Raw genomic sequence first — 23,710 nt, 5'->3', positions numbered from 1 at the left:
AATGCACAACGCCAGCAACTGTCACTAGTAGCACACAACACTCTATTGCTAGAAGTGTTTGTTTCCAGTGAGTAAGACAGGATTACAGCCTAAGTCTTACTGAACACAATGGGCTTACTTCTGAGTAAAATAAATAACACCATTTTCAAACACCTCTGTCTATTGTGCATGGCTAGTTTTGGTGGTCACAAAACTTCATCTGTAAACATGCAAAAATATAAAGTGTTGAACAAGGAACATATGATTGTAGACGCATGGGCAGGGGGTTGAGATGATCTATGCTCCAACCCTTACATGTATGTGTATTAGAATACATACATTTATCATCATGTAACGTGAAGTGTCTAGGACAGGGATGTCCAAAGTTTTTGGCAGGAGGGCCACATCGGCTCTCTGACACTGTGTCAGGGGCCGGCAGGAGGGGGAGAATTAATTTACATTTAAAATTTGAATAAATTTACATAAGTTTACATAAATGAATATATTAAAGATGAACTTATATGAATGAATGAAGGTCTTGCAATAGCTCAAGGCCTATAAAAGGCCTTGCCCACAGCAAGGCTGGCCTTTCCTTTGCTGCCACAGCTGCATCACAGATGTGAAAGAGCAAGCAGTGGAGGGAGCTCTCATCCCACAGCTCACACGGGAGGTCAAACAGTCGCCCTCATGCTGAGAGAAATTGCATTGGGCCAGTGCAGGCTTCAACAAATCTCTGGAGGGCCAGAGGCTCACTGGAGATTGGGGGCTCCCTGAGGGCCGCATTGAGAGGCCTCAAGGGCCGCAAGTGGCCCCCGGGCCGGGGTTTGGGCACCCCTGGTCTAGGACAACAATCTGTTTCCACTTGTTTTCCAACAAAAACTATAAGCAGCCCTTGGTTTTGCTCACAAAAGGAATCATTATTGACAGGAGTGAAAACCCAAGCAAATAGCATACCAATTCATTTAAATTACACAACCTTTGATTCTTTCTTCAAAAGTGAAGTGTGTTTTAAGCTGTCTAGCATTATCAAAGAACTCACACTGTGGCATAGCTAGACAGGGTGAAAAGCACTAAGTTTTGCAGGGAGCCTCACCGCAGCCTGCAAGGGGCCCCTCCCCTTTGGAGCCATTCCAGACGAGGGGAGCAAAATGGAGGCATATGCCTGTTTTGCTCCCACTGCCTGGAATGGCTCCATAGGGGAGGGAGAGGGGCCCCTTACATGCTGTGGTGAGACTCCCTGCAAAACTTAATGCTTTGCACCCCCTCTAGCTATGCCACTGAAACCACACATTCAGTCTTTCAAGGTGCCACTTTGGATACTTGGAATGCATGTACTTCAACACATTGTGCTGTTTTGTCAAACTGGTAGAAAAGATATGAAAGTGCTACTGAATTTGAACTGTTGAGGTTATAGACAAAACTAAATGCACAGGTGTAACAGAAGTGCTTAATCAGAGCCAGTTTGTACATTAGACAAAAGCAGGAAAAGATGCACAAGTGGCTAGCATTCTTTTCCTATATCCACTGTAATGCGGGAAGTGGGGCTTGTGGATCTCACCCACAGTCACATAGCACAGGGTATATTGAGGGAGGAGTTCTTATCAGAGAGGGTTGAAGGCAGTAAGAAGCAAGCAGAGGTGCCTGTAGAGTGTACCCTGATCTCACTTTTACCTCTGGCAAACAGGTTCTGTAGGTTTCCATGTGGTTTTAAAAATCTGCAAAACCCATTTGTCCAGAACAGAGTGCAAGTTGAAAGAAAATGTATGTGCACGCCCTGGGAAGCGAAATCCTTCTCAATCCACTTCAACTTTAAGAAAACAAACTCCTAACATAACTTGTGTTCAGTTTGAAGCTAAAATGCTCTAGGTGCATTACTTGGGCCACACCATTGGAGTTTCTGTTAGCCACACAAGTCACTCATGATGATGCTGGTTGGCTAATGCGAGGACCCAGACTGAGTTGACTGGAGGACCTGCTCTGGATGCACCAGGAGAGGGAACTGATGAGGTGAGCTTACTGGTGAGAGTGGGCTTGGGATGGCAAGATAAAGGAGTTGGGGCAAAGAGAGAGGACAAAGGAGCAGCAAGGAGAAGTTTTCTCTTTATTTCTAAAAAACAAACCTCCCTGAACATAAATGTACTGGAGAGAAGATGAGGCCGTAACACTTTTTCTTGAAGTCTTCTACACTCAAGGAGCATTCAAAGAGAACTGCACTGAACGTCTAAAGCTGCCATATGCCGTATCAGACCCTTGGTCCACTGGGGTCAGCTTCATCTGCACTGACTGTCACTAGCTCTTCAGTGGTCCAGCAGGCTTCTTTGCCAACCCAGCCTGGAGCTGCCAGGGATTGAAACTGGGATGTTCTGCGTGCCTCTGTTACTACACGATGCTGAACAGCAGGAAGGACGAGGACAGGGCATGCAATCTTGCAGCCTGCTCCCAGGATGAGACTGGGCCACACAAATGTTCTTCCAAGTGTGTCTGACCCTAAGCTAGAAGCAAAAGTGTACAACTTGGGTTTGCAGCTGCAACATTATTACAGGATTCTGCTGCCATTTCTGAGATCAGAATAAGGCTAGTTGAGGACTAAGAGGACTCTAGCGGTTTGTTTGAGGATGTTTGCCACACTCGTCTGTAGACCAGTGCAGCCATTATAAAAAAAACTTACACTGATGCATGGTTGGGGTGAGGGCAGGCAGCGAGGGAGGAGAGGAAAAAGCAAGAATGCCCAGCAAGTCTGCTCTGGGCTGATATGTTCCAAACAGCTTCCCTGCTGACCACAAGAATGCAGAATTAGACATTCTAGTTGTTGGGGCTTCAGAGTGTGTCAGTATGGAGGCAAGGTCAGCTAATGTACTCTTGCTTCCCTCCGTGCGCCCGCCCCCGTGCACATGCTTTTATGACATCTGCTCAAGGCTTCTCACAGTTGCCCTTCTGGAAGGAGACCAGGAGGTCTCACCTGTAATGTGCTTAGGATCAAGATTTTTGATCCTATGCCCCCATGTAAGGAACATGGTGCTTTGGCATCAGCAACAGCACCAAGCATATTATCGTTGCTTAATAAATATTAAATACAGGTGAAGAGCTTTGGAAAGATTGCATTGTTGACTCCCTGCATCCCTCTACAGTGGACACGTGCAGGTAACAAGACCCAGGAGCAAAGAGCGGAGTGAAGATAGTGAGACCAAAAAGAAAGGCTGGACGAAGGCGGTGGGTAGCCAAAATGCTCATTTCTGGAAGTCCTGTTCCCTTACCCCAAGTGTGCTTGCGGTACAAGTAAATCTCATGTGGGGAATGTAACAGCTCTGGTTAGCCCACAGGTGACAAAACAGTCATGATGGTTGTGCAGCAGTACTTGGTATGCTAACCACATCTTCTGAAGTCCTGTAAAATGCATCCTTTTCATCACAGCAGAAAGGGCAGTTTCCTGGGCCATCACCTTCTCCATCCACATCTGACTGATCAACACCCTTTTGACTGGACATAGCAGACATCCTGATCACTCCAGACCTCCGTGCTCCCTCTATTTTGGGAAAAGTCAGATCACCAGGGGATTTCCTCCAGGTTTAAATTCCCTCAGTCTCACTTCAAGCTGTTCCCAGAGTGCTCATGTTTTCCACAGCAGCCTCCCCCAGGGGGAATTCATGCACTTGTCCCAAACGCTGAGAAACTGACCACAACTTCAGATGAGAACCTCCATCATGTCTGGATCTGGAAATTCAGGCTTGTGAAGCAGACTGCTTACCCTGCCTTTGCTCTCAGGTAGCTTCCCATGGCTGGGAGAGTTCTCTGCAGAGAGAAGCGGAACATAAAGAACATAAGAACAGCCCCACTGGATCTGGCCATAGGCCCATCTAGTCCAGCTTCCTGTATCTCACAGCCGCCCACCAAATGCCCCAGGGAGCACACCAGATAACAAGAGACCTGCATCCTCGTGCTCTCCCTTGCATCTGGCATTCTGACATAGCCGATTTCTAAAATCAGGAGGTTGCGCATACACATCATGGCTTGTAACCCGTAATGGATTTTTCCTCCAGAAACTTGTCCAATCCCCTTTTAAAGGCATCCAGGCCAGGAGAGAATGCACACACTGATCTTAGGATCAATTCATGTTATGTCTGGCTCTGCAATACCTTTTCAACCACTTTTCAAAACACAAAGCAGCAGCTTTGCCTTTTCTGTTCAGTAGATTCTTTTGTCCCATCCACTGCCTAATCCTTTCCCTGCCAACTGTTTGACTGCTCACATACATGTGCCTTTCCCTCTATAACTGGGACAGCAGCTGGGGTGTGCGGAATTTTTACCAAACAATTGACCAAGAAAGGGTGAAACAGAAGCTTATTCTGGTCTTCAAAGCCACCTTGCAGCTGTTTTGAATTTTTTAAAAATTGGGAAAAGGAATTACAGAATCTGCCTGCAGCATGTGTGAAACCAGGTCACTTATCTGTAACTGATGCTCTTCAAGTGAAGTATCTGTGCGTTCACACCAACAGGATTTGTACATGCACAGAGCAACCTCAGAACAGACACTCCGCACAATCTCCACTAGGGTGATGATTATTGTGGAGTATAAAATAATTGGTTTAAACATTATGAAGATATCACACAATGACCATCCTACTTGGCCCACCCTGGAACAGAAGACACTTCCCTTGATATCTTCTTGAGTTGCACATAAGCCCAACTGTCTATGCAGCAGAAACACTCTGATGCCATATGGGCTTCATGGTGTGAGTTGCAGGGTCCCTACACAGCAGGGGAGTTTACCTTCCTTCCCAGGTTATCTAACGTCTGTCCTTCCTTATTAGAAAGAGAGTAAGGTGTAACTATTTTGCCCCTGGCCACAGTGGCATCAACCAACTTCAAGTGTGGTGCTGCAGAGAAGGCATAGTTATTGGGTTATATTCCTTGGTTGAAAACCTTCAGTCTCAAAAGACTATGGTATAAGCCTACAGCCCTTGGTATTCCCAGACGGTCTCCCACCCAAGTACTAACCAGGCCTGACCCTGCTTAACTTCTGAGATCAGGCATCTGCAAGGTAGTGATAGGCAATATTCCTTATTAGCCAAAATAGAGGAGGCGTTTCCCCACGTCTCCTTGATCAGTGCTAGGAGGACAGGTAACATGGCATGGACAGCGAGTAAGCTGGGGTCAGACTGCAGAGTCAGGATTCAAATTCTGGTGGCACAGAGTACCCAGAGGATTGAGCCCATCATGGTAGCCAAATGGAACTTCCATGTTCAAAGGCAGAGCTCACAGAATAATAGTTGCTGAAGAAGGAGCCACTGTGGCAGCAGCTATTGCCTCTGTGCCCTCCTTGGGCAGTTCTCAAAGCTCTCCAGTTACCATTAGGGAAAACAAGTTGCTGGACTAGACTGATCTTTGTTCTGATCCAGCAAGGGTCTTCTTATATGCCCCCCTCTCCCCCCAACACCATTCTCAAGGTCAACCATGTCAGCAAGAATGAAATGACTCACCCAGTCTCTCTCCAATGCCCTTGGCTGCAGTGTGCCTCAGGGCTGGGCTGCCAGCAGGGGTGTGACTCAACTTTCCCCTGCCTGGGAAAGAAGCCGTGCTTGGCCAGAAAAGTTCAGTGCTTTTGTCTGTCTGAGTGCTGCTGTCTTTGCTGCCTGTTCTAGCATGGCAGGCTGTCACTGGCCAGGAGGATGTCGCAGAAGAAAAAGAAGGAGGCGGAGGAGGCAGGGAGGAAATGGATGGGCGGTCTTGGGGATCCTTCCCTAAGAGTAATCCTGGAAGAAGAGAAAAACCCATCAGGAAAGAACCCTAATAAGTTAATCACACAATTGTTTAAAACAAAAATACAGTGCGCAGCATAGAGACACTACAGCTAACCTCAAATAATTGTCTTTTTAAAAAAAATCGTGTTTTTGCCCTGCCCTCCCCAAGCAATTTCTATTAAAAATGGCAATATCTCTAAAAAATGGCACTATCTTTCATGGCCCATGGAAAACATAAGAAATGATCAGGGAAGGATCAAATTTGCATATCGAGTCTGAATATATAACAGCCCAAGTCACCCAACAAACAACCAGTGGCCAAATTAATGACATTCACACAACTGAATAGGAGTTCTAGGATTAGCTCTGATACACGGAAATAAGAGCTGACTCATACTAACCCCTTATTGGCTCTCTACTGTGTCATAACAACACCTCACTGGCTCTCAAAACAATCAGTCTCATTGTTCAGTTTGGAGTTAATGAAATTCACTTTTGTTACATAAGGCAGTTGTGTTTTCCTTTTCTGGTTATTCGGCTATAACTTTTGATAGAATACAGATATTTCAATGCGGGTTGCTTAATAGCATTCTGCATTAAATTACCCATCAAATGATATATAGTGATGGTATTATTATAATGATTATAATGATAGTGTCACCCAGTGCAGTCTGCACCCCCTAGTGACGCCACTGCATTAGCCTAGAGTCACAAGCAACTGTGTGTGATAGGCTGAGAACTAAGAAGAGGCTCCATCAAGTGGAGAACCTAAGGAATAGGGAGTCCACATGTTAAACCCAGTGTGGAATAGCAAGTGGTTAAGACTAAGAACAGCAATCCACTAGTCACGAAACTCACTGGGTGATTTTGGGTCAGTCACTACCTGTCAGCTTAATCTACTTCATTGGTTCTTATAAAGATTAAATGTTGAAGGGATAACTATGCATCCCCTTCCTTCTCTTTGGGGTTACAGCAAGAGAAAAATGTAATAAATAAAGGAAGAGTGAAGAATTGCAACGAAGACCCAAAAAAAGCAGTGGGTGGGGGTGAATTTCTCATTTAAATTTTGAATCAACCAACCAATTCTTTTAATACAGGCTTCTACTCTGTGTGTATTGCAGAGGGGAAAAAAAATCATTTAAACATGTGTCATGTGCTCACCATTCATAATTAAATGCTTGGCAACCTTCAGTCTCGAAAGACTATGGTATAAGCCTACAGCACCCGGTATTCCCATGCGGTCTCCCATCCAAGTACTAACCAGGTCTGACCCTGCTTAGTTTCCGAGATCAGACAAGATCGGGCATGTGCAGGGTAACTTCACAGTATTCATAATTAACAATGCTGTGTATGTGCCATCAGGAAACTGGAGAAGGACCAGTGGTGAGACAAACGGGATGCAGGGGGAGGGGCAAGAGAGGGGCTTGTGGGTATCAGGAAATTGAAGAGGGAGCAGTGATGAGACAAACGGGTAGATGAGCCTCGTCAGCCTGGAAAGGCAGCTCATCTAAGAGGAAAACTCTGATCTCAAACCTCCACTGCCTTGTGGCTACATCCAATTGTGGAAAAGGCTTCAGGAGTCAACCTCGAGGCAAAATCAGGAGCCGCAGTCCCTGAGGCAGTTTGTGGCTGTACACAGTCACGTTCTGGCAACTCCTGCGACGCCGCTGGAACCAACCGTATTGGCCTCTGCCTTTCCATTGGACCATTCCAGCGACGTGGAGAGGGGGGATTTGCTGCATGGGTAACAGCCTATCCTCCATACCTTCATTACCCAGGCTTCGCACACTGGAGAGGACACTCCAACTTCGCCATACGGCGTCAGCCCAACACGGGAAGCAGCAGTTACCGGTTATAAGTCTTCACTCGATTGGCATAGAGCGTGACGCCAGGGGCTGCTTCCGACGGTGGGAGAGATCATTGCATCTCATTGGGCAGCTACCGCCCACCTTAAGCTGGGCAGTCCCCAGCCAGTAAGGTGTTGCCTTGCCACGGTCCATTAACCTCACGGGGTGCATGGGGTTTAGGGTGAAAACCGACAAGCTGATCGACAACTCTGCACCATGCAATAAAAACTGAAAACTCCTGCCCTAAAGCTGGGCACCTGGAACGTAAGGACAATGACACCTGGCTTCTCTGATGACCTGCAAGAAATAGACAATGCACGCAAAACAGCTGTCATCGACATGGAGCTGAACAGATTGCAGATGGACATTGTCGCCCTTCAAGCGACAAGGCTGCCAGATTCCGGATCTGTCAAGGAGAGAGATTTCTCATTTTTCTGGCAGGGAAAACCACCAAACGAAACCAGGGAACATGGTGTTGGCTTTGCGGTCAGAAATACCCTGCTGAAATCCATCATCCCACCTACTGTGGGAAGTGAAAGAATTTTGTCCCTGCAGCTCCAGTCATCAGCAGGACCTGTCACTCTCATCAGTGCTTATGCACCGACTCTGTCGTCTCCAGCAGAAGCCAAAGACAAATTCTATGATGACCTGGCCACTGCTATCAAGAAGATCCCCGAAAAAGAGCCATTGTTCATCCTCGGCGATTTCAATGCTAGAGTTGGTGCTGATAACAGTTCGTGGCCCACTTGCTTAGGTCAGTTCGGCACTGGGAAGATGAACGAAAATGGCCAACGCCTGCTAGAGTTTTGTTGTCTTCACGGTCTCTGTGTCAGCAACACATTCTTCAACACGAAGCCCCAACATAGAGTCTCCTGGAGACACCCAAGATCAAAGCACTGGCACCAGCTCGACCTGATTCTCACCAGACGCTCCAGCCTTCCCAGCATCAAGATCACGCACAGCTATCAGGGTGCTGCTTGCGACACCGACCATTCCCTAGTGTGCAGCAGAGTGAAACTGCAAACAAAGCGACTGTACCACACGAAAAAGGAAGGAAGACCTCGCATTGATACCAGCAAGACCTGGGATCAGAGAAAAGTGGAGGAATTTGCACGAGCGCTTGAGGAATCTCTTCCAGGCCCGGTCGATGCAAACGCATCCAACAGATGGGAACATTTCAAGAATGCCATTTACAACAACGCCTTGTCCATATTTGGCAAGAAGACCAACAAGATGGCAGACTGGTTTGAAGCCCACTCTGAGGAGTTGACACCAGTCATTGAGGAAAAGAGGAGAGCTCAAGCAGCGTACAAGGCCTGTCCCAGTGAGCGCAACCTGCAGGTCCTCCGAGCTGCTCACAGCGAAGTCCAGCAGACTGCCAGGAGATGTGCTAACGACTACTGGCTCCAGCTCTGTTCTGAGATACAGATAGCAGCTGACACGGGCAACATCAAGGGGATGTATGATGGTATCAAGCAGGCCCTAGGTCCAACACAGAAGAAAATTGCCCCTCTGAAGTCTGCCACAGGCGAGGTCATCCAGGATCGGACGCAGCAGATAGAACGCTGGGTGCAGCACTACTCTGAGCTATATTCCAGAGAAAATGTAATCACCGAAGAAGCACTGAACAACATTGAGTGCCTGCCTGTGCTGGGGGAGCTTGACAGTGAACCAACCCTAGAAGAACTTCATGTGGCCCTGGATTCCCTTGCCTTTGGCAAGGCACCTGGAAAAGACAGCATCCCTGCTGAAGTCCTAAAGTGCTGCAAAGAGATCATCGTCACTGAGCTGCATGATATCCTCTGTCTCTGCTGGAGAGAAGGTGGAATACCTCAAGACATGAGGGATGCAAACATCATCACGCTGTACAAGAACAAAGGCGACAGGGTTGACTGCAATAACTACTGTGGCATCTCTCTCCTTAGCGTTGTAGGAAAGTTGTTTGCCCGAGTTGCACTAAAGAGGCTCCAGGTACTTGCAGAGAGCGTTTAGCCAGAATCACAGTGCGGATTCTGAGCCAACAGGTCCACCACTGATATGGTATTCTCCCTTAGACAACTGCAGGAGAAATGCAGGGAACAGCGACAGCCACTCTTTATAGCCTTCATAGATCTCACGAAGGCCTTCGACCTGGTCAGCAGGGATGGCCTCTTCAAGATTCTCCCCAAGATTGGATGTCCACCCAGGCTCCTCAGCATCATCTGATCCTTCCACAAGGACATGAAGGGCACTGTTGTCTTCGATGGCTCCACATCAGACCCCTTAGAGAAGCGGCGTGAAGCAGGGCTGTGTTCTTGCACCAACCTTGTTTGGGATTTTCTTCGCTGTCCTGCTGAAGCATGCCTTTGGAACCGCAACAGAAGGCATCTATCTCTGGACCAGATCAGACAGAAAGCTCTTCAACCTCTCCAGACTGAGAGCAAAGTCCAAAGTCCAGCTGAAATGTCTGCGTGACTTCCTCTTTGCCGACAATGCAGCTGTCACTACCCACTCTGCCAAAGATCTCCAGCAGCTCAAGGATCGTTTTAGCAAGGCCTGCCAAGATTTTGGACTGACGATCAGCCTGAAGAAAACACAGGTCATGGTTCAGGATGTGGATTCACCTCCCTGCATTACAATCTCTGCGCATGAACTGGAGGTTGTCCATGACTTTGTGTACCTTGGCTCAATGATCTCTGACACTCTTTCTCTCGATACCGAACTAAACAAACGCATCGGTAAAGCAGCTACCACGTTTTCCAGACTCACAAAGAGAGTATGGTCCAACAAGAAGCTGACGGAACATACCAAGATCCAGGTCTACAGAGCTTGCGTCCTGAGTACACTTCTGTACTGCAGCGAGTCATGGACTCTTCGCTCACAACAGGAGAGGAAACTGAACGCTTTCCACATGCGCTGCCTCCGACGCATTCTCGGCATCACCTGGCAGGAAAAAGTTCCTAACAACACAGTCCTGGAACGTGCTGAAATCCCTAGCATGTATGCACTGCTGAAACAGAGACGCCTGCGTTGGCTCGGTCATGTCGTGAGAATGGATGATGGCCGGATCCCAAAGGATCTCCTCTATGGAGAACTCGTGCAAGGAAAGCGCTCTACAGGTAGACCACAGCTGCGATACAAGGACATCTACAAGAGGGATCTGAAGGCCTTAGGAGTGGACCTCAACAAGTGGGAAACCCTGGCCTCTGAGTGGCCCGCTTGGAGGCAGGCTGTGCAGCATGGCCTTTCCCAGTTTGAACAGACACTTGGCCAACAGTCTGAGGCTAAGAGGCAAAGAAGGAAGGCCCATAGCCAGGGAGACAGACCAGGGACATGTCAGGTCTATGTTCTGGCTAAGGCAGAAACACAGCCAACAAGGTGGTTCAGGAACAGGTGCAGATTGCTGGAGTCAGCAGGATCAGCAAACACCTGTGACTGCCTCACCCTGGGTGTGGCTTAGCCTACACTGATTGGCCACTCCCACTACTTAATGTTTGGTCTGTTGAGCTTCCAGTGCAGCAGTAGGAGTGTAGTAGGAGACTACTGAACTGCTGCCAGTAACTTGGGAGGCTGGATGTGAGTATATACATGTTGTTACTGACCATGGAATGAACTTTGACTGTGTATCTTGGAAAACTGATTTGGATTTGTTGTTTATGGACTGACTGCTCATCGTGCTGACTAGGACTGTTTACTGATTACTCTACCTGTGATAACCCTTGCTCTGAAATATAACCACTGCATTCAAAGAACTCTGCTGCTGTATGCTGTTTTGTGTGCCTGCTCATCCAAGGTTCCATACAACTCTTTACCAGACAAAGGGTTGCAACTCTAACAGGACAGACTGCACTTGCTCCCGTTGTGGAAGGGATTGTCACTCCTGAATTGGCCTTTTCAGCCACACTAGACAATGTTCCAAAACCACCTTTCAGAGCGTTATACCATAGTCTCTCTAGACTGAAGGTTGCCAACAACAACAACAGTATGTGCCATTTGAACTTCAGCGCTTTTTTCGACCTGAGTACAAAATGTAGTGTGAATCTTTACCCAAATGTTTTTCTTTGACTATTTTCCCATTATTTACATCATTGTCTTTGCCAGTGGCTTGGCTTATGCTAAATCTCACCTATGCTCCCTTTCCAAATCTTGTCTTCTTTCTTCTCTTCAGCTATCTGGTTGCTGGTGAGAGAGGTCTGGCGGGAATGAGTTCCTGTTGCTGCAGCGATTGATGGGACTGACCTTGCAGGACGTAAACTCGCAGCATCTGTTTTGCCCAGATCCTTCCTGGACCGCTGCTGAAGGACCTTGATCATGGCATCCTTCTCTATGATTTTTGCATGCAGATTCTTTATCCTAGTAAAGTTATATTTTTAAAAAGCACACCAGAGATGAAACTTCAAGTTATTTGGTCATCTAGTTTTCTCCAAATGTCAGTCTAATGAACTTTATACCTGCTGACAACATTTTAAAAACATGCCCAAACTTCATTTGTAGCAGCTTACAAACTCAGTCTTGCTGCATCTGGGGAATGCTTAATTTCCTGTTCTTGAATCCTGTCTGTCACACAGGATACAAGTTTGTGGATTTTTTTTTTCTACCAGTCTTCATTCCTTAGAATTTCTAGTTCAAATATCAATTATTTTCTTACTTGGCAGAAGGGAGCTTGCCCAGCATAATGACATTCATACCTTGCTCTGCTCAAACTGGCCTAAGGTCCTAGAGAAAGTCGTGTATGACCTTAAGAACATAAGAACATAAGTACATAAGAACAGCCCCACTGGATCAGGCCATAGGCCCATCTAGTCCAGCTTCCTGTATCTCACAGCGGCCCACCAAATGCCCCAGGGAGCACACCAGATAATAAGAGACCTCATCCTGGTGCGCTCCCTTGCATCTGGCATTCTGACATAACCTATTTCTAAAATCAGGAGGTTGCGCATACACATCATGGCCTGTACCCCATAATGGATTTTTCCTCCAGAAACTTGTCCAATCCCCTTTTAAAGGCGTCTAGGCTAGACGCCAGCACCACATCCTGTGGCAAGGAGTTCCATAGACCGACCACACGCTGAGTAAAGAAATATTTTCTTTTGTCTGTCCTAACCTGCCCAACACTCAATTTTAGTGGATGTCCCCTCGTTCTGGTATTATGTGAGAGTGTAAAGAGCATCTCCCTATCCACTCTGTCCAGCCCCTGCATAATTTTGTATGTCTCAATCATGTCCCCCCTTTTCTAGGCTGAAGAGGCCCAAACGCCGTAGCCTTTCCTCATAAGGAAGGTGCCCCAGCCCTGTAATCATCTTAGTCGCTCTCTTTTGCACCTTTTCCATTTCCACTATGTCTTTTTTGAGATGCGGCGACCAGAACTGGACACAATACTCCAGGTGTGGCCTTACCATAGATTTGTACGACGGCATTATAATACTAGCCGTTTTGTTCTCAATACCCTTCCTAATGATCCCAAGCATAGAATTGGCCTTCTTCACTGCAACCGCACATTGGGTCGGCACTTTCATCGACCTGTCCGCCACCACCCCAAGTTCTCCCTCCTGATCTGTCACAGACAGCTCAGAACCCATCAGCCTATATCTAAAGTTTTGATTTTTTTGCCCCAGTGTGCATGACTTTACACTTACTGACATTGAAGCGCATCTGCCATTTTGCTGCCCATTCTGCCAGTCTGGAGAGATCCTTCTGGAGCTCCTCACAATCACTTCTGGTCTTCACCACTCGGAAAAGTTTGGTGTCATCTGCAAACTTAGCCACTTCACTGCTCAACCCTGTCTCCAGGTCATTTATGAAGAGGTTGAAAAGCACCGGTCCCAGGACAGATCCTTGGGGCACACTGCTTTTCACCTCTCTCCATTGTGAAAATTGCCCATTGACACCCACTCTCTGCTTCCTGGCCTCCATGAGAGGACCTGTCCTCTAATTCCCTGACTGTGGAGTTTTTTCAGTAGCCTTTGGTGAGGGACCGTGTCAAATGCCTTCTGAAAGTCCAGATATATAATGTCCACGGGTTCTCCCACATCCACATGCCTGTTGACCTTTTCAAAGAATTCTATGAGGTTCATGAGGCAAGACTTACCCTTACAGAAGCCATGCTGACTCTCCCTCAGCAAGGCCTGTTCGTCTATGTGTTTTGAGTTCCTATCTTTGATGAGGCATTCCACCATCTTACCCGGTATGGATGTTAGGCTGACCGGCCTATAGTTTCCCGGGTCCCCCCTCTTTCCCTTTTTAAAAATAGGCGTGACATTTGCTATCCTCTAATCTTCTGGCACCGTGGCCATTTTGAGGGACAAGTTGCATACCTTAGTCAAGAGATCTGCAACTTCATTCTTCAATTCCTTAATAACTCTTAGGAGGATGCCATCAGGGCCCGGTGACTTATTGATCTTTAATTTATCAATGAGGTCTGAAACATCTTCTCTTTTAACCTCTATCTGACTTAACTCCTCGGTCAGGAGGGGCCGTTCGCGCAGCGGTATCTGCCCGAGGTCTTCTGCCGTGAAGACAGATGCAAAGAACTCATTTAATTTCTCTGCTATCTCTAAGTGTCCTTTTATCTCCCCTTTCCCTCCCTCACCATCCAGAGGGCCAACCGCTTCTCTGGCGGGTTTCCTGCTTCTAACATATTTGAAGAAGCTTTTATTATTCCCCTTAATGTTGCTGGCCATGCGTTCCTCATAGTCTCGCTTGGCCTCCTGTATCACCTTCTTACATTTCTTTTGCCACAGTTTATGTTCCTTTTTATTCTCCTCATTAGGGCAAGACTTCCATTTATGGAAAGAAGCTTCCTTGCCCTTCGTAGCCTCTCTAACTTGGCTGGTTAGCCATGCGGGCACCCTCCTGGATTTAGTGGAACCCTTCTTTCTTTGCGGTATACACCTCTGCTGGGCCTCTATTACTGTTGTTTTAAGCAGCCTCCATGCACTCTGGAGAGATTGGACTCTTTTTACCCTCCCTTTCAACCTCCTTCTAACCAGCCTCCTCATTTGCGGGAAGTCCGCCCGTAGAAAGTCAAGGGTTTTTGTTAGAGATTTGCCTGGTATTCTTCCCCCGTGCATGTCAAAACGGATCGCAGCATGATCACTGTTCCCCAATGGCTCAGTAACGTTTACATCTCTAACCAGGTCCTGCGTACCGCACAATATTAAATCCAGAGTCACCTGTCCTCTGGTGGGCTCCGTGACTAGCTGCTCTGAGCCACAGTCATTTAGCACGTCAAGAAATCCGGTTTCCTTATCGTGACCAGAACACAAATTGACCCAGTCAATATGAGGATAATTGAAGTCCCCCATGATTACAACCCTGTCCCTCCTTGTCACCTCCCTGATCTGTTTCCTCATTTCAAGGTCCCCATCCGATTTCTGGTCTGGAGGACGATAGCACGCCCCCAGCACCTTAATACAGAAATTCTTCACTCCTGCCACCTTATAAGGTACTGATTTGTTAATGGTCTAAGAGGAATAAGGGGTGGAATAGGGTGCAACAGGGTTAGTTTTAAAAAGAAAACAGGGGGCCCCCAGGTCAATAGGAGCTTCTTTATTGGGACAAGTTGCAGCTGCAAGATCCCTGATTTGCATCAAGACAATAAAGGATTACATCTCCTCACATACTGCACACAGTAATCCCAGTTCACACTGTGGCTGCTACTTCCATTTTAAAAAACAAACACGCAAGCCCTAACTATGCGTTTTAAAATAAAACGTGATTGTTGTGGAACCGCACAATTGATGTATTACCTAGCTTGGCCCTAAGATTTCCAATGGCTGAGAGCAAGGCCTCAACAGGCTGCACAGAACTGTGTCCCTCCCAAGACTATCAAAACTAGATCAAGCCATTTCTGCCCAGCGTAGTGTATGTGCAACAGGGACCAAATGTGTACACCTGTGGGCCAGGCAAAAATGGGTTAATTAGGCAAAAAAGCACACATTGAAAATACGAGAGAAAAAATGTCTGAGTGGTAGAGTAGAATCAGAGTCAAACGATATGAAGCTCCCCTAGGGCCAGTCACACTCTCTCTGCCTAACTTTCTCCACCATTGGAAGAGTCTCTCACAAATATCCATAGACACATTCATCCTACTCTGCACAACAGTTAGGTTTAGAAACATACTGTTTTTTTAAAAAATTGGAGGTTTTCAGGCAGTGGCGTCCCTAGGGTGTGTGTTACCCGGTACGGGAGGTGTGTCACCCCCATGATGGACCTCCTCTCAAGCAGTGTGCAGAGGGCAGTGCCCCAGGCAGTGGATGTGGTGATGCACCACTGCTCTACCCCACTGGTTTTTTTGGCTATAACATTTGAGAGAATAGAGATAATTCAACTCGGTTTTTTTGTTGCATTCTGCGTGAAATTACACATCGAAAGACAAATAACACGACGGTATTATTCAAAAATACCAATATTTTAAAAATTCTGGCCAGTAGTGGTGACACCCCCCCTGTGGGCTTCAACTGCTGTGGCCTGCACCTGCCACACACCCCTAGCGACACCACTGTTTTCAGGATAAAAAGGAAAGGTGTGATAGCAATAATAATAATACAGAAATGTGCTCGCTTTATAGAGGACACATTTTTTTACAAGGAAAACACGCAGTCCTGATGATTGGTAGCTTTAAAAGCTTATCATTTTTAGCCTTGTTCTCCTTTAGAAACCAATCAAAATACAACCTCTTCTTCATCTTAGCAAGGTAGGCGAAATTATCCATGACCTTTGACAGCTAAAAAGCAGAATGCCTGAAATGCAACTGAAGTCTGATCTTTTCCTTCCATCCTGCTGCACAATTTTGGAAAACATGTGTTTACAATGCAAAGGGCTGATGGCATGCTCACCAGATATCAAGAAACCCATCAGGTTTCAGCACTGTGCATCCTGACAGAAATCCCACAGAAGTTATTTAACAGCTGCCGCTTACGTGTATTCCATGTCCTGACACCTCCGGTTGGCCTGCAAGATCTCCTCTTCCTCCTGCCATGTGTGAACCTCCAGGGAGCTCTCACTGTAGCTGCCATTCCGTGAGTGATTAGTGTTCGAGGTGTCCCTAGCAACAGAAGACAAAACACACAGCCTTCCGTTAAGTGTGGTCAAGGATAATCCAAAGAACTATGCAGTGCGCCATATGCGTGCAGCTGTGCTTCTGAACTTCTGTTCCCAGGAAACAGTGCTCTGTAGGGATGAACAAGCCACTTCTGATACTCAAGGGAATTTCAGAGCAGCCTGTGACACAGTGGGTCACATACATGTGTCAAAGCAATGCTTCCAGCAGTCAGAACCTAGTGCCTTCCCTCCTGAACTACTGGTGATTGGCCTCCTCTGCAAAGCTGGAAGATTTAAATGTAGCAATGCCACCACCTACAATACAGTAACCAATGTTATCAATACCATCTATGTTATCAGCTGACACCCCCCCCCCCCACCCCGGTCAATTCCCACTTAGCTGGGCCAGCCTCAGACCTTACTTGAGGACAAAAGAGTAGCAACAACAGACCTCAGGTGTTGTGCCGTGTTATTAGCTCCGCATCCTGAATTGCCTTCTCCAGCTTTGACCTGGTCTATTTTGGACCATGCCCTTGTCTTGGCACCCAACCACCTGGAACTGGTCCTGACTGAGGCCCAACAGAGCTCATGGGTTCTCTCCTCCTTCCACACACTCCAGTTCTGCTATCCCCAACTTCCTGCTTGGACAAACCATAGTTTGCCATTAACATCCTAAAAATAATTAAACCACAATTTGAAGTCTGAACCAGCCCAGTGTGAAGAGTTGCTATCAGGAAGCATAATATTAGGTGTATGCTGCACAATCCCTGACATGCATTTAAAGAAATTCTTTGGGCTGGAATTGCACATCATAGAGATGTCCTTTGGCAGATCAGAAACAATTCAGATGCTTCCTTTTACTGGACTAATCTTTCATTTCTTCAACAAAGGGCTTTATCTTTGGCCAGCAGTAGAAACTATGCGCTACACAGGACCAACACTGAAAAGGTAGCCCCGTGTAACACTCTTTCCCACAGTGCTGTTTGTTTCCTACTTTTCTGTGGCAGTTGTGGCTGCAGCATTCAGTGCAAAGTGCCGGATGGCGCTCTCCTCCAGGTACTTCTGCTCCCACTTGGTCATGTCGGCTTCCAGAGTCAGAATCCTCTCCTCCTTCTCCCGCACCAGCTCCATTAAGGCAGGCACAGTGTATTCTGGCAGGGTTGATGCCTGATAGTTCCCTTGCCTCTGGAGAAACAAAAGTAAAGGCAACATTAAGAATGTTCATTCTGAACATAATGTAAGAAGACTCCTACTGGATCACCCCAAAGGTCAACCATCTATGACCAAGCAGATGCTTCCAGGAAGCCCACAAACATGGAACAGCCCCTTCCTTGCTGTTTCCAGAAGTGGCATACCATCTCTGTACCCAGATTTTCCATGCAGTCATCATGACTAATAGCTACTGAAAGTCTCCTTGCAAAGTTTACATGGAAAATCTCCATGAATCTAACCCCCTTTAAGGCTATAAGAAGAGCCCCATTGGATCATACCAAAGGCCCATCTAGCCCAGCTTCCTGTATCTCACAGTGGCCCACCAGATGCCTCAGGGAGCACACAAGACAACAAGATACCCATATCCTGTTGCCACTCCCTTGCATCAAGCATTCTGAAGTAGCCTACTTCTAAAATCAGGAGGCTGCACATATCCATCATGACTTGTAACCTGTGATGGACTTTCCCCCCAGAAATCTGTCCAATTCCCCTCTTAAAGGCATCTAAGCCAGACACAATCACCTCATCCTGTGGCAAGGGGTTCCACAGATTAATTTCATGCAGGGTGTCATGAATATGTACAGTTCAGGCCTAGTAGCATTGCAAGGCCTGAACCAAGCTAAAACAGTAACACAGAAGTGGCTTACATTTCCTAGCTGCTAGGATTTACAACTCAATGGAAGGTGATTATGTAGCACCTAGGCAGACAGAAAGACACCCATCAAGGATGGAATGCAGCTGCAGATCTCCAGGGGGAGGGAAGAGCTGAGAGGGTGAGCTTCCAGCCCCACTTCCGGAGGAAAGGGTCTTTGTTCCTTGTCTCTTGGTGAGAGAGGTGGTGGGTGCACATCCTGCCCCGCCAGGACCATGTGTAACTGGCCTGAGGTTCTACAAAAGAAGCTGACCCAGGTGAGGGTTAGAGAATAATAGAGTTAGCCAGTTAGCTTTGTTGTTTTATGCTGATATGTTTCCTAGAAGTTTTATGCCTCTAGCATTTGCTGCCTTTTGTAACCTTTTGTAACCCTATGTACTTAATAAAGTAAAAATCCTTTTACCATGTTGGTTCATTGTCTGTTGGAGACAAAGGTTCAGAATCCTGCCTAGCCGTTCAGCAAGCTACCAAAAATCCTCATTGTGGACTAGAAACTTGAGGACTGAGACTTTAAGTAAAGAAAGTGCTCAGTGCCTACAAGGGATATAGTTAAGCCTAGAGGGTCTCGGTTTCCCTTGACTGAGGCACTGGCTCTTACAGGGTGGTGGCAGTACTACCAAACAGGGATCTTTGAGGGCTCTAGGGTTCAGAACCAACAACTCTGAGCACCCAAAACCCTGGGAGTGGGACCAAGAGTACGACATGGGAGTACATAGCACTGGGATCCGACTGAACTTTGTTCCCAAAAGTGGTTACACTTAAGGCAGAGGCAAAACCTCTACAAAGATTTCAGTGGTTTGTTATTTTGGTAGTAAGGGCTATTCTGCCTCAGCAACGTTAAGCAGAACTAGCATAGGATAGAGAACAGCAACATGATGTACAGAGATCAGTTGTATGCTGTTGAAGAGGTGGAAGGGACTGTGGGACCAATGCCAGTCAACATATTGGAGTCCCAATCCCCAAGCCTGTTGGAAAGGGCTTACAGATCTGAGTCTGTACCACCGAGGACCATGGAGGATGAGAGGCACCTGAGAGCACACTCAGGGATGCACCAAGCTCAACTCGTGGAGTTCCAAGAGTTCCAAGCACGTGCGTCATGGAGTCGAGAGAACCAGAGCAATCAGCAGAGGTACAACATGCCAAGTACAGCTGCCAGCAGGTCTGCTCTAAAATTTCAACAGGAGTTGGAATGGACTGATGAAAGTGATGCAGAAGGTGGAAAAGATTCTTGGAAGTTGCCAGACAAAGGCTTATGGCAAGAGACTGTTGCAAAAGGACAAAAGGGTGAGTGGCTGGGCATGCAGAAACCTCCTTCACCCACTCCTGCACCAACTGCTTCACCGCCAGCACAAGTAGCGGGGGAAGGGAATGCTGCCGGAGTTTCCCCAGGAGCAGCAATGCCCACAGCAGGAGACTGGGCTCAACTTCTTGCCATGCAACAACGCCTTATAGAGATGCAAATGGAGGACCGGAGAAGACAAAGGCCGCATCTCACAGAGCAATGGGACAGACGCATGTTTCCAAGGTATGTCAGTGATGGGGATGCAATGTCCTACCTGGCTATGTTTGAACAGGCATGTGAAGATGTGCCTAAAACTTTGTGGTTAAGGATACTGCGCCCACAATGTGTAGGTACAGAGCTAGCACACATACTAGCGGGACTGCCTAAAGAACAAAGGCACAATTACAAACTATTTAAGTCCTTAGTCAAGGAGAACCTGGCCATAAATGAGCAAATGGCAAGGCAGAAGTTTCGCCATGCAGAAATGAAGCCAGAGGAATCCTATACAAACTTCCAGCTATGCCTAGAGAGAGCTTTGACCACCTGGGCTGAGACAGCGGAAGTAGAAACTGCGCAGCAGTGGAGAGAGTTGGTGGCAAAATAACATTTTTTCTCCTATTTACCACCCAACTTGTCAGAATGGGTGGCAGAGCGTCAACCAGCTAATGCGCTTCAAGCTGCACGAATTGCCGATGAAATTGTGTCACGAAGACAGCTTCAAAGGGCCAACACCAGGAGTCAACCGTATGCACAGCCTAAAAACTTTCAGCAACCACCAGCAAAGAAAGGAGGGGGAGGAGAGACAGCCAGGCCCCAAAAGCCAGCTGACTTCCACAACCTTCCAAGGAATGCTGAAGCCTCTACAAACAAGGATCTTCGTTGCTATGGATGCGGTCAGGCAGGCCACCTGAAAAAATTCTGTTCCCAAAATGTCCCAAGAAATGCTGTGCAAACTCCAGCCCCTAAGACTGTAAGTAACCCATTGAGGCCTAGGGTACAACGGGTGGCAAGCCATGCCCCAAGGGAGGACCCTAGTGAATCCCATGAAGAAGGGGAGCCTGCTCTTAACCTCAGCAGTTGCCTGAAGGGAGAGAGGGAGGGGACAGCCCACTCCTCTGTCCCAAGAGTTTCCCAAGTGCTTGTCAGAGCTGTAGAAGGTGGGGGGAAGAGCAAGGCCATATCAGAGAACAATAGAGACTCTCTACCAGTTGCTAAGACAACAAATGGGACCTCAGAACCAGTGGCCCCAATGATGCATATTTCCTGTTCCTCAAAAAACCATGCTAGCAAACATCAGGTTAATTTAACTGTCAATGGAAAAAAGATACATGGACACATCGATTCTGGGGCCAGACTGACCTCAGTTCATATAAATTTGGTGGAGGAATGTCACATTTTGCCTGGAGAAACTTTTAGAGTAAAGCCTTATGAGAGTCCTGAGATTTCTGTACCTAAAGCAAAGGTGCAGTTAGAATTTAAAGGTTGGAAAGGTACACGTGTTGTGGCTGTACATTCAAACACACCCACATCAGTTCTTTTAGGGCAAGATTTTTGTGATGTGTTAGACAGGCAGCAAGCTGTCAAAAGGAAGTCTACTAGAGAAGCTCCAGCAGGCAGAAATCCATCTGGTCAAACCAAAGCTTCTAAAGCAGCAAAAGGAAGAGTGTCTTCAAGCATCTCTTCCATCAGCTACGAAGCTAAAGCAGAAGAAATGACTTCCAAGCCTAAAATTAGAGATAAACAAACAATAGGAAGTGGAAGATTTTTAGCAGCGCCCCAAAAAGGAAGACATTATCATGTTGGGGCAAAGACTAAACCATGTGTGTGTTCAATGCGTTGGAAAACCTATTAAAATGTCAATAATATTAATATTAATATTAATATTAATAACAACAACAGGTATTTATATACCGCCTTTCTTGGTCTTTATTCAAGACTTTATTCAAGGCGGTTTACATAGGCAGGCTTTATTAAATCCCTATTAAATAGGGATTTTTACAATTTCAAAGAAGGTTCTTTCTTTCAAGAACGACTACATTCAAGGTGTTTCATTCCGATCTGGCTTCACATTCTGGCCTCCATCCTCCCACGCTCAGAGCAGATGGAATTGCTCGGCTTCAGCTTGTCAGCTGCTTCAAGGTCACACGGTGCCAGTGACCTCGAACTGGCGACCTTGTGGATGTTATCTTCAGGCAGACGGAAGCTCTACCCTCTAGACCAGACCTCCTGCCCACACAATAACATTTGTGTTTTGATGCTAAAAGTCAATAGACCACGGTGGCCATTGGAACTCCCTGCCACTGTAGCCAGCAACAAAAGTTTGAATAGTAACAATGTTTCCTTAAAACGTTCTAGGTTTTTCATGTATGCAATACAAGAAAGTAAAGTGCATTGTTCTTAAAGAAAAGAAAAGCAGGAGGAACCCTCCTAATCTTTGTGCCTCAGAGCATGCACAGAGTGCAAAATATCAGCAATCTTTGTTTTAACCCTTTTTGTTTCAGCAACAAGAAAGGACAAGAAGAAAAAACAAAAAGAGCATTTGCTCTCAAGAGAAAGAATAAAGATTCTAAACCCTGTTCTTTTACAGGAATCTGAAGAGGATGTTACATGCACTGGTGTATCTAAGTAGAAAACTATTGCCTTGTGAGACACATTATGCTGTATGTGAATTTGGATGTCTTGCTGAAGCTTGTCTCGCATGTAGTATAGCAGAAATCAGCAAAACACCAGTCATGAGTAGTAACGTAACTGTCTTAGTAAGAAAGGTGAAGTACTTTCCATGTAACCTCACTGTGTATGATGCTGGTAATGCAAACTGTCTTATAGCTTTCACTGCTTATTACCTTGTAGTAAACCCTGCTTTGTATTGCTTAGTAGTAACTGTAGAATAAGTTCAGTATAAGAAGTACCCTGACCTATGTGTTAGCTAAGAGTGGCTGAAGGTGTTAAACCTCCTAGCCCCTCTTCCAAAAAGGGGAGCGTGTCATGAATATGTACAGTTCAGGCCTAGTAGCATTGCAAGGCCTGAACCAAGCTAAAACAGTATTAATTTCATGCAGGGTAAAGAAATATTTTCTTTTGTCTGTTCTAACTCTCCTGTCACTCAATTTTAGTGGATGTTCCCTGCTTCTGGTGTTGCGCAAGAGGGAAAATAACATCCCTCTATCCACTCCCTACATAATTTTGTGCATCTCAAACATGTCTCCCCTCAGGTGACTTTTTTCTAGACCAAAGAGCCCCAAACACTGTAGCCTCTCCTCATAACGGTCGGTGTCCACCACTTCATCTTGTGGCAATGGATTCCACAACTCCGTTATATGCTTGGTGACAAAATACTTTCTTTCACTTATTCTGAATCTTAAACTAATCAGTTTCATTGGCTGATTCCAAGTTCCAGCATTTTGGAAGAAAGAGAAAAATTTATTTCTAGCATTTTTTGCTGATAAATGTGTATCATGTCCCCATCTTTTTTTTTTCCTAAGCTCTGAAGTCCCACATGCTCTGTCCTTTCCTCATAGTAAAAGGGGTATTCCAAATCCAAATTTAACTGAATTCCCTGATCTAAACAGCAATTTCAGTTGCTGTTTAGCTGTTCTGACATGTCATGCTTGTTCATGCACTAATCAGAAAAAGATGCATCCAGAGAGGGGGAGGCTGGGAGGTGAGCACCTTTCTGGATTTGTCAAAGCTTTCCAGAAGGTTCTCCACTATGACCCCTACACAAATACCTCTAAATGTGGAACTGCACAGAGTCCATGAAGCAAAAAAGTAGTTGTTGAGTTGTCATTATACACTTTTGCAAAAAAATTTGTAATTAGACTCACTAGAAGCATGTGAAGCTGCTTTACAAATAGCAGTGCCAGCCCATCCATGATGGGAACTGAAGTGGTTGCCTCAGGCAGCAGACTAGTGTGGGGTGTCTACCTATATCCTCCCACTTGCCTCCACTGTTCCTCCTCCTTTACATCTTGCTCTCTGG

General features: G+C 46.4%; 1 protein-coding gene and 1 pseudogene across 1 annotated transcript in view; both read right to left on the bottom strand.

The window, feature by feature from the left end:
* Positions 1-1,217: 1,217 nt before the first annotated feature.
* The window catches only part of AMOTL1 (angiomotin like 1), a 73,611-nt gene continuing 51,118 nt past the window's right edge, over positions 1,218-23,710 (bottom strand). Inside the window, exons 9-13 of the mRNA XM_066620731.1 lie at positions 17,580-17,770; positions 16,464-16,589; positions 11,670-11,896; positions 5,457-5,729; positions 1,218-3,768 (exon numbers count right to left, since the gene is read on the bottom strand). Of these exons, the coding sequence (XP_066476828.1) occupies positions 3,662-3,768; positions 5,457-5,729; positions 11,670-11,896; positions 16,464-16,589; positions 17,580-17,770 (924 nt within the window). The 3' untranslated portion in view covers positions 1,218-3,661. The remainder of the gene's footprint in view (positions 3,769-5,456; positions 5,730-11,669; positions 11,897-16,463; positions 16,590-17,579; positions 17,771-23,710) is intronic.
* Positions 6,930-7,048, bottom strand: LOC136646857 (5S ribosomal RNA; annotated as a pseudogene).

Source organism: Tiliqua scincoides, chromosome 3 (genome assembly GCF_035046505.1).
Source record: "Tiliqua scincoides isolate rTilSci1 chromosome 3, rTilSci1.hap2, whole genome shotgun sequence".
Classification (NCBI taxonomy): Eukaryota; Metazoa; Chordata; class Lepidosauria; order Squamata; family Scincidae; genus Tiliqua; species Tiliqua scincoides.
Note: the sequence above shows the minus strand (reverse complement) of the source record. Positions and strands in the feature narration are given on the sequence as shown.